General features: G+C 51.6%; 1 protein-coding gene across 1 annotated transcript; it reads left to right on the top strand.

The window, feature by feature from the left end:
• Positions 1 to 618: 618 nt before the first annotated feature.
• Positions 619 to 10,312, top strand: LOC141984977 (uncharacterized). The gene is made up of 3 exons (XM_074949021.1): positions 619 to 1,028; positions 1,617 to 2,055; positions 10,186 to 10,312. The coding sequence occupies exons 1-3, from the start codon at positions 623 to 625 to the stop codon at positions 10,310 to 10,312; spliced, it is 972 nt and encodes a 323-aa protein (XP_074805122.1). The 5' UTR covers positions 619 to 622.
• Positions 10,313 to 11,186: the final 874 nt, after the last annotated feature.

The following is an 11,186-nucleotide window of genomic DNA, read 5'->3' as shown; positions in this document are numbered from 1 at the left end:
TCTTTCAATGTGACTAGTTTGGAATGTGAGGATGTGACCGGTCGTGTCCCAGCTTTATGGCTGCCTCTGTTGCTTAGCCAAAGGCCTTAGCCCTGGTCTACACTAGGACTTTAGGTCGAATTTAGCAGCATTAAATCGATGTAAACCTGCACCCGTCCACACGATGAAGCCCTTTATTTCGACTTAAAGGGTTCTTAAAATCGATTTCCTTACTCCACCCCTGACAAGTGGATTAGCGCTTAAATCGGCCTTGCCGGGTCGAATTTGGGGTACTGTGGACACAATTCGATGGTATTGGCCTCCGGGAGCTATCCCAGAGTGCTCCATTGTGACCGCTCTGGACAGCACTCTCAACTCAGATGCACTGGCCAGGTAGACAGGAAAAGAACCGCGAACTTTTGAATCTCATTTCCTGTTTGGCCAGCGTGGCAAGCTGCAGGTGACCATGCAGAGCTCATCAGCAGAGGTGACCATGATGGAGTCTCAGAATCGCAAAAGAGCTCCAGCATGGACCGAACGGGAGGTACGGGATCTGATCGCTGTATGGGGAGAGGAATCCGTGCTATCAGAACTCTGTTCCAGTTTTCGAAATGCCAAAACCTTTGTCAAAATCTCCCAGGGCATGAAGGACAGAGGCCATAACAGGGACCCGAAGCAGTGCCGCGTGAAACTGAAGGAGCTGAGGCAAGCCTACCAGAAAACCAGAGAGGCGAACGGCCGCTCCGGGTCAGAGCCCCAAACATGCCGCTTCTATGATGAGCTGCATGCCATTTTAGGGGGTTCAGCCACCACTACCCCAGCCGTGTTGTTTGACTCCTTCAATGGAGATGGAGGCAATATGGAAGCAGGTTTTGGGGACGAAGAAGATGATGATGATGACGAGGTTGTAGATAGCTCACAGCAAGCAAGCGGAGAAACCGGTTTTCCCGACAGCCAGGAACTGTTTCTCACCCTGGACCTGGAGCCAGTACCCCCTGAACCCACCCAAGGCTGCCTCCTGGACCCAGCAGGCGGAGAAGGGACCTCCGGTGAGTGTACCTTTTAAAATACCATACATGGTTTAAAAGCAAGCATGTGAAAGGATTACTTTGCCCTGGCATTCGCGGCTCTCCTGGATATACTCCCAAAGCCTTTGCAAAAGGTTTCTGGGGAGGGCAGCCTTATTGCGTCCTTCATGGTAGGACACTTTACCACTCCAGGCCAGTAACACGTACTCGGGAATCATTGTACAACAAAGCATTGCAGTGTATGTTTGCTGGCGTTCAAGCAACATCCGTTCTTTATCTCTCTGTGTTATCCTCAGGAGAGTGAGATATAATCCATGGTCACCTGGTTGAAATAGGGTGCTTTTCTTCAGGGGACACTCAGAGGAGCCCATCCCTGCTGGGCTGTTTGCCTGCGGCTGAACAGAAATGTTCCCCGCTGTTAGCCACAGGGAGGGGGGAGGGTTGAGGGGGTAGCCACGCGGTGGGGGGAGGCAAAATGCAACCTTGGAACGAAAGCACATGTGCTATGTATGTAATGTTAACAGCAAGGTTTACCCTGAAAGAGTGTAGCCAGTGTTTTATAAAATGTGTCTTTTTAAATACCGCTGTCCCTTTTTTTTTCTCCACCAGCTGCATGTGTTTCAATGATCACAGGATCTTCTCCTTCCCAGAGGCTAGTGAAGATTAGAAAGAAAAAAAAACGCACTCGAGATGAAATGTTCTCCAAGCTCATGCTGTCCTCCCACACTGACAGAGCACAGACGAATGCGTGGAGGCAAATAATGTCAGACTGCAGGAAAGCACAAAATGACCAGGAGGAGAGGTGGCGGGCTGAAGAGAGTAAGTGGCGGGCTGAAGAGAGGGCTGAAGCTCGAATGTGGCGGCAGCGTGATGAGAGGAGGCAGGATTCAATGCTGAGGCTGCTGGAGGACCAAACCAGTGTGCTCCAGTGTATGGTTGAGCTGCAGCAAAGGCAGCTGGAGCACAGACTGCCACTACAGCCCCTGTGTAACCAACCGCCCTCCTCCCCAAGTTCCATAGCCTCCACACCCAGACGCCCAAGAACGCGGTGGGGGGGCCACTGGCCAACCAGCCACTCCACCACAGAGGATTGCCCAAAAAAAAGAAGGCTGTCATTCAATAAATTTTAAAGTTGTAAACTTTTAAAGTGCTGTGTGGCATTTTCCTTCCCTCCTGCACCACCCCTCCTGGGCTATCTTGGTAGTCATCCCCCTATATGTGTGATGAATGAATAAAGAATGCATGAATGTGAAGCAACAATGACTTTATTGCCTCTGCAAGCGGTGATCGAAGGGAGGAGGAGAGGGTGGTTAGCTTACAGGGAAGTAGAGTGAACCAAGGGGCGGGGGGTTTCATCAAGGAGAAACAAACAGAACTTTCACACCGTAGCCTGGCCAGTCATGAAACTGGTTTTCAAAGCTTCTTTGATGCGTACCGCGCCCTCCTGTGCTCTTCTAACCGCCCTGGTGTCTGGCTGCGCGTAACCAGCAGCCAGGCGATTTGCCTCAACCTCTCACCCCGCCATAAACGTCTCCCCCTTACTCTCACAGATATTGTGGAGCACACAGCAAGCAGTAATAACAGTGGGAATATTGGTTTCGCTGAGGTCTAAGCGAGTCAGTAAACTGCGCCAGCGCGCCTTTAAACGTCCAAATGCACATTCTACCACCATTCTGCACTTGCTCAGCCTGTAGTTGAACAGCTCCTGACTACTGTCCAGGCTGCCTGTGTACGGCTTCATGAGCCATGGCATTAAGGGGTAGGCTGGGTCCCCAAGGATACATATAGGCATTTCAACATCACCAACAGTTATTTTCTGGTCTGGGAATAAAGTCCCTTCTTGAAGCTTTTGAAACAGACCAGAGTTCCTGAAGATGCGAGCGTCATGTACCTTTCCCAGCCATCCCACGTTGATGTTGGTGAAACGTCCCTTGTGATCACCAGAGCTTGCAGCACTATTGAAAAGTACCCCTTGCGGTTTATGTACTCGCCGGCTTGGTGCTCCGGTGCCAAGATAGGGATATGGGTTCCGTCTATGGCCCCACCACAGTTAGGGAATCCCATTGCAGCAAAGCCATCCACTATGACCTGCACATTTCCCAGGGTCACTACCCTTGATATCAGCAGATCTTTGATTGCGTGGGCTACTTGCATCACAGCAGCCCCAACAGTAGATTTGCCCACTCCAAATTGATTCCCAACTGACCGGTAGCTGTCTGGCGTTGCAAGCTTCCACAGGGCTATCGCCACTCGCTTCTCAACTGTGAGGGCTGCTCTCATCTTGGTATTCATGCACTTCAGGGCAGGGGAAAGCAAGTCACAAAGTTCCATGAAAGTGCCCTTACGCATGCGAAAGTTTCGCAGCCACTGGGAATCGTCCCAGACCTGCAACACTATGCGGTCCCACCAGTCTGTGCTTGTTTCCCGAGCCCAGAATCGGTGTTCCACAGCATGAACCTGCCCCATTAGCACCATGATGCATGCATTGGCAGGGCCCATGCTTTCAGAGAAATCTATGTCCATGTCCTGATCACTCACGTGACAGCGCTGACGTCGCCTCCTCGCCCGGTAGCGCTTTGCCAGGTTCTGGTGCTGCATATACTGCTGGATAATGTGTGTGGTGTTTAATGTGCTCCTAATTGCCAAAGTGAGCTGAGCAGACTCCATGCTTGCCTTGGTATGGCGTCCGCACAGAAAAAAGGTGCGGAATGATTGTCTGCCGTTGCTCTGACGAAGGGAGGGGCGACTGACGACACGGCTTACAGGGTTGGCTTCAGGGGGCTAAAATCCACAAAGGGGATGGCTTTACATCAAGGAGTAGTTCAGGCAGGACTTCACGGAAGGTTCCAATAAGAAATGGTGCACCTAAGTTATTGTTCTTATTGGAACAAGGAGGTTAGCCTGACCTCTGATTGATACATGGCTAGATTTACCTCGCTGCACCTTCTCTGTGAGTGACTGCAGTGTGACCTAGAGGAATGAGTCCCCTAGACAGGGGAGGAGGCAAATGAGTACAAAACAAATCTGGTCTATTTCTTGTTTTGATCCACTCCATCTACATTTTACATCTTTGGCTGGCAGCAGACGGTGCAAAGGTAGATATTGCCTACCTGCTCACCATAAGACGGTTCAATAGGACTGACTGCCGGACTTAAGAGAATGACCTGGTCAAGTCACTAAAAATTTAGTCCCTGCGCCCATGTCTGCCCAGGCGCTCCTGATCGACCTCACACAGGCGACCAGGAGTACCTCGGACATGACGAGGACAGCTGCCAGTCGTATTGTACCGTCTGCTGCCAGAAGGCAATGGGTTGCTGCTACTGTGTAGCAATGCCGTACCGCGTCTGCCAGCACCCAGGAGACATATGGTGACGGTTACCTGAGCGGGCTCCATGCTTGCGGTGGTATGGCGTCCGCACAGGTAACTCAGGAAAAAAGGCGCGAAACGATTGTCTGCCCTTGCTTTCATGGAGGGAGGGAGGGAGGGAAGGGGGGACTGACAATATGTACCCAGAAGCACCCGCGACAATGTTTCAGCCCCATCAGGCATTGGGATCTCAACCCAGAATTCCAATGGGCAGCGGAGACTGCGGGAACTGTGGGATAGCTACCCACAGTGCAACGCTCCGGAAGTCGACTCTAGCCTCGGTACTGTGGAAGCACTCCGCCGAGTTAATGCACTTAATGCACTTCTGTGGGGACACACACACTCGAATATATAAAACCGACTTCTAAAAAACCGACTTCTATAAATTCGACCTTATTCCGTAGTGTAGACATACCCTTAGCCTAAGAACAGGGCCTCAGATTGTCAAAGTAAGAGAAGGACCTTACACTGGCAGACAGTGATTTTGATTCTTTCTTTTATACCTCTAACTAGCCAAGTGATAAGAATACACCTAAATTCTTAAAGTACAGGCCTTTGCAGACAGGCCTGAATATCTGGTGCAAGTGCTAGACAGGCCAACTAGGGGGGGAGCTTTTCTTGACCTACTGCTCACAAACAGGGAAGAATTAGTGGGGGAAGCAAAAGTGGATGGGAATCTGGGAGGCAGTGACCATGAGATGGTCGAGTTCAGGATCCTGACACAGGGAAGAAAGGTAAGCAGCATGATACGGACCCTGGACTTCAGGAAAGCAGACTTTGACTCCCTCAGGGAGCGGATGGGTAGTATCCCCTGGGGGACTAACATGAAGGGGAAAGGAGTCCAGGAGAGCTGGCTATATTTCAAGGAATCCCTGTTGAGGTTACAGGGACAAACCATCCCGATGAGTCGAAAGAATAGTAAATATGGCAGGCGACCAGCTTGGCTTAATGGTGAAATCCTAGCGGATCTTAAACATAAAAAAGAAGCTTACAAGAAATGGAAGGTTGGACATATGACCAGGGAAGAGTATAAAAATATTGCTCGGGCATGTAGGAATGAAATCAGGAGGGCCAAATCGCACCTGGAGCTGCAGCTAGCAAGAGATGTCAAGAGTAACAAGAAGGGTTTCTTCAGGTATGTTGGCAACAAGAAGAAAGCCAAGGAAAGTGTGGGCCCCTTACTGAATGAGGGAGGCAACCTAGTGACAGAGGATGTGGAAAAAGCTAATGTGCTCAATGCTTTTTTTGCCTCCGTCTTCACTAACAAGGACAGCTCCCAGACTGCTGCGCTGGGCATCGCAACATGGGGAGTAGATGGCCAGCCCTCTGTGGAGAAAGAGGTGGTTAGGGACTATTTAGAAAAGCTGGACGTGCACAAGTCCATGGGGCCGGACGAGTTGCATCCGAGAGTGCTAAAGGAATTGGCAGATGTGATTGCAGAGCCATTGGCCATTATCTTTGAAAACTCGTGGCGAACGGAGGAAGTCCCAGATGACTGGAAAAAGGCTAATGTAGTGCCAATCTTTAAAAAAGGGAAGAAGGAGGATCCTGGGAACTACAGGCCAGTCAGCCTCACCTCAGTCGCTGGAAAAATCATGGAGCAGGTCCTCAAGGAATCAATCCTGAAGCACTTACACGAGAGGAAAGTGATCAGGAACAGTCAGCATGGATTCACCAAGGGAAGGTCATGCCTGACTAATCTAATCGCCTTCTATGATGAGATTACTGATTCTGTGGATGAAGGGAAAGCAGTGGATGTATTGTTTCTTGACTTTAGCAAAGCTTTTGACACGGTCTCCCACAGTATTCTTGCCAGCAAGTTAAAGAAGTATGGGCTGGATGAATGGACTATAAGGTGGGTAGAAAGTTGGCTAGATTGTCGGGCTCAACGGGTAGTGATCAATGGCTCCATGTCTAGTTGGCAGCCGGTGTCAAGTGGAGTGCCCCAGGAGTCAGTCCTGGGGCCGGTTTTGTTCAATATCTTCATAAATGATCTGGAGGATGGTGTGGATTGCACTCTTAGCAAATTTGCGGATGATACTAAACTGGGAGGAGTGGTAGATACGTTGGAGGGCAGAGATAGGATACAGAGGGACCTAGACAAATTGGAGGATTGGGCCAAAAGAAACCTGATGAGGTTCAATAAGGATAAGTGCAGGGTCCTGCACTTAGGACGGAAGAACCCAATGCACAGCTACAGACTAGGGACCGAATGGCTAGGCAGCAGTTCTGCGGAAAAGGACCTAGGGGTTACAGTGGACGAGAAGCTGGATATGAGTCAGCAGTGTGCCCTTGTTGCCAAGAAGGCCAATGGCATTTTGGGATGTTTAAGTAGGGGCATAGCCAGCAGATCGAGGGACGTGATCGTTCCCCTCTATTCGACATTGGTGAGGCCTCATCTGGAGTACTGTGTCCAGTTTTGGGCCCCACACTACAAGAAGGATGTGGATAAATTGGAGAGAGTCCAGCGAAGGGCAACAAAAATGATTAGGGGTCTGGAACACATGACTTATGAGGAGAGGCTGAGGGAACTGGGATTGTTTAGTCTGCGGAAGAGAAGAATGAGGGGGGATTTGATAGCTGCTTTCAACTACCTGAGAGGTGGTTCCAAAGAGGATGGTCTAGACTATTCTCAGTGGTAGAAGAGGACAGGACAAGGAGTAATGGTCTCAAGTTGCAGTGGGGGAGGTTTAGGTTGGCTATTCGGAAAAACTTTTTCACTAGGAGGGTGGTGAAACACTGGAATGCGTTACCTAGGGAGGTGGTAGAATCTCCTTCCTTAGAAGTTTTTAAGGTCAGGCTTGAAAAAGCCCTGGCTGGGATGATTTAATTGGGGATTGGTCCTGCTTTGAGCAGGGGGTTGGACTAGATGACCTCCTGAGGTCCCTTCCAACCCTGATATTCTATGATTCTATGATCTATATCCTAACACGGGTTACCCACCTTTTGTAACTGTTGTTCTTCGAGCTGTGTTGCTCATGTCCATTCCACTGTAAGTGTGAGCGTGCCCACGTGTGCAGCCATCGGAGACTTTTGCCTTAGTGGTACCTATAGGGCCGGCTGTGGCACCCGCTGGAGCACTGCACTCACGGCATGGTATATCAGGAGCTGCTGGCCCTGCGCCCTCTCGGTTCCTTCTTGCCGACAACTCTGACAGAGGGGAGGCGGGTGGGTAATGGAATGGGCATGAGTAACACATCTCGAAGAACAGTTACAAAAGGTGGGTAACCAGCTTTTCTTCTTTGAGTGCTTGCTCATGTCAATTCCATTGTAGGTGACTCACAAGCAGAATCTGTGGCGGAGGGCTCAGAATTCACAGTCTTGCAGATTAGAGTACTGCTCTGACGAAACCAGCATCACCCTGAGCCTGCTGGGTCAGCGCACAGTGCAGAGCAAACGTGTGGACGGACTATCAGGTCGCAGCTCAGCAAATTTCCTGGATCAGCACCTGAACAAGGAAGGCAGCTGATGATGCCTGCGCCCTAGTTCAGTGGGCCATCACAATCACTGGAGGGGGCACCTTCACCAGCTCATAGCAGTAGTGGATGCAGGCTGTGATCCAGGACGAGATTCTCTGGATGGACACTGGGCAACCTTTCATTCTGTCCAAGACTTGTGGAATGGCTTCATTCCTTCGATGAAGAAGGCTAATGCCCACCTAATGTCCGGGAAATGCAGCCTGCATTCCTCATCCGTCACATGAGGCTTCAGGCAGCAGACCGGAAGATATATTTCCTGACCAGTACGGAACTGGGAAATTACCTTGGGCATAAAGGCTGGGTGAGGGCGCAGCTGGACCTTGTCCTTATAGAAGACCATATAAGGGGGCTCAGACAAGAGCACCCTGTTCTCGGACACCCTATGGGCTGAAGTTATAGCGACCAAAAAGGAGACCTTCCAGGAGAGAAGCAGAAGGGAGCAGGATGCCAGGGGCTCAGAGTGGGGGGATTCCATTGTTAGGATATAGGTATTCAGGCCTGTCTGTAAAGGCCTATACTCTAAGAATGTAGGTATATGTTTTATCATTTAGCTAGTAATAGAGGTATACAAGAAAGAATCTGTGTAAGGGCCTTCTCTCACTGTAACAGTCTGAGGCACTGTTCTTAGGCCAATGCCTTTCGCTAAGCAGCAGGGCCTCAGACTGTCACAGTGAGAGAAGGCCCTTACACAGATTCTTTCTTGTATACCTCTATTACTAGCTAAATGATAAAACATATACCTACATTCTTAGAGTATAGGCCTTTACAGACAGGCCTGAATATCTATATCCTAACATCCATGAGCCTGGACTGCACAAGGTTCAAGTCCCAAGGAGGGACTGGGTCCTGGACCTGAGGGTAAAGGTACTCCAGACCTTTCAGGAACCGCACTGTCATGGGATGGGCGAAGAACAACCTGCCGTGAAACGGAGGATGGAAGGCTGAGAGGGACACCAGGTGCACCTTAACAGAGGACAGCAACAGGCCCTGGAACTTCAGAGATAGTAGATAGTCCAGGATGACCTTCAGGGAGACCTGCTCCACCCAGACACGGCAATCCGAGGCCCAACACGTAACCACTTCCACTTTGCTACATAGGTAGCCCTGGTGGAGGGTTTCCTGCTGCCAAGCAGGACATGCTGGACACTGGCAGAACACTGCTGCTCCTCCCCACTCAGCCATGCAGAAACCAGGCCGTGAGGTGCAGCGCCTCCAGGTTCAGATGCAGCAGGTTCCCATGGTCCTGGGACAAAAGACCCAGCCAAAGTGGCAGCTGTAATGGGGTAGCTGCCGACAGACTCAGGAGCACGGCAAACCAGTGCTGACAAAGCCAGGCCTGGGCTATGAGGATGCCTGAAGCTTTGTCTTGCTTCACTTTGAGCAGGAATCTGTGGATTAGTGGTACCAGCAGGAAGGCATACATAAGCGCTCCAGACCATGGGATCAGGAAGGCGTCTGACAGGGAGCACTTGTCCCTGCCCTGCAGAGAACAGAACACGTGGCACTTCCTGTTCTGTCTGGACGCGAACAGGTCCACGTGGGGAGTCCCCCACCTTTGGAAAACTAGGCTGACCACCTTCGGGTGAAGTGACCACTTGTGGCGAGACGAGAAGGCCCTGCTGAGATGATCCACCAGGATGTCCTCGGCTCCAGGCAAGTGGGCGGCCACCAAGTGAATGTCGTGCTGCACACAAAGGTCCCAAAGACTGAGCGCTTCCCGACAGAGGGATGAAAACCCGGCACCGCCCTGTCTGTTGATGTAGTACTTAGTGGCCATATTGTCTGTCAGGACCTGCACCACCTTGCCTTCCAGGCAGGGCAGGAAAGCCTGGCACGCCAGGCGAACTGCTCTGAGTTCCCTGAGATTGATGAGAAGGTCCAGGTCGTGCAGCAGCCAATGGCTCTGGGTGCTGAGGTAGCCCAGATAGGCCCCCCAGGACCAGGTCCTACGTGTCCAACACCAGGGTGAGAGAGGGACTCCCTGCAGCACCATCCTAGGATCCCGCCACCAGTCAAGCGATGAGAAGATGTGGCTCGGCACCCTGACTACTCAGTCCAGGGGGTGCCTGCTGGGAATGTAGACGGAGGCCAGCCACGTTTGCAGGGGCCTCAGATGAAGCCCCACATGGCTTACCACATAGGTGCATGCTGCCATGTGGCCCATCAGTTGCAGACACATGTAGACTGTGGTGAGCGGTTGGCTCCATATGCGGGTTATCAGGTCCAACATGGGTTAAAACTGTGCCTCAGGCAGGAATGTCCTGGCCCGCCTGGAGTTGATTAACTCTATGTGTTGAACCGGTGCTAATGTGGATTTTTCTGTGTTTACTAGGAGGCCCAGGTCTCTTCAAGTGGAGCGCACCAGATCGAGGCTCCTCTGGACCTCCTCCAGAGACCTGCCCTTGATGAGCCAAACATCGAGATATGGGAAGATCTGGACCCCTCGATGCCTCAGGTAGGCTGCCACTGGAGCTACGCACTTTGTGAACACCCTGGGGACCTAAGACAGGCCAAAAGGCAGTGCTATAAACTGAAAGTGGCGCTCTGCCACCGAAAAAAGCAGGAAATGCCTGGGCCCCAGGAATATGGACACATGGAAGTAAATGTCCTTCAAGTCAAGAGTGGCATACCAATCCCCCGGATCCAGGGAGGGGATGATGGAGGCCAGGGAAACCATGAGGAACTTCAACTTCTTGAGAGATTTGTTCAGGCCCTGCAGGTCTAGGATAGGCCTGAGCCCCCCTTTTGCCATTGGGATTAGGAAGTAGCAGGAGTAGAACCCTCTTCCTTGCATACCTACCTCCTGAAAGAGTTGCAGCTCATGAGATGGGTCTCTAAAGAGGGACTGGGAAGGGAGGGGGGCGGGAAGGAGGGGCGGCCAAAAATTGCAGGGTATAACCTGAGCCACTATGTCCAGGACCCAGTGGTCTGAAGTGACCCGTGACCAGGCTGAATGGAAAGGGAAAAGGTGGTAGAGGAACGGGCAGGCAGGATCCAGGTTATTGGCTGGTGCGTCACTCCCGGACGCACCCTCAAAACGAGTACTTCTGGCCCCCTTGGTATTTCGCCGCACCAGGCTGCACCGGAGACCAGGACGACGAAGGGCGGCGACGGCTAAACCCTGTGTCTCTTCTCCTCACAGGCCCCTGCCAACATTGCCACTGCCTAGGAGGTGGGGGAGGCCAGAACAGCTGCCTCGATGACTAAGGCGTGTGCATACCCAGGGAGCGGAGGGTTGCCTTTGTGTCCTTCAGCCCGTGCAGACACGCATCCATCTGATCAGAAAACAGGCCAACACCATCAGATGGAAGGTCCTGGAACGAGGCCTGCACC

The sequence above is a fragment of the Natator depressus genome, chromosome 1 (genome assembly GCF_965152275.1).
Source record: "Natator depressus isolate rNatDep1 chromosome 1, rNatDep2.hap1, whole genome shotgun sequence".
Taxonomy (NCBI): Eukaryota; Metazoa; Chordata; order Testudines; family Cheloniidae; genus Natator; species Natator depressus.
The sequence above is the reverse complement of the archived record's forward strand: the minus strand, read 5'-3'. Positions and strand labels throughout refer to the sequence as shown.

What these genes read in the sequence shown, in the direction of transcription:
- LOC141984977 (XM_074949021.1), top strand. Translation starts at nt 623, where the DNA reads ATGAAGGACAGAGGCCATAACAGGGACCCGAAGCAGTGCCGCGTGAAA. An exon ending in AGGCGGAGAAGGGACCTCCG is followed by an intron (nt 1,029 to 1,616) that starts GTGAGTGTACCT and finishes TTTCTCCACCAG; the next exon opens with CTGCATGTGTTTCAATGATC. An exon ending in CCCAGACGCCCAAGAACGCG is followed by an intron (nt 2,056 to 10,185) that starts GTGGGGGGGCCA and finishes TGTGTTTACTAG; the next exon opens with GAGGCCCAGGTCTCTTCAAG.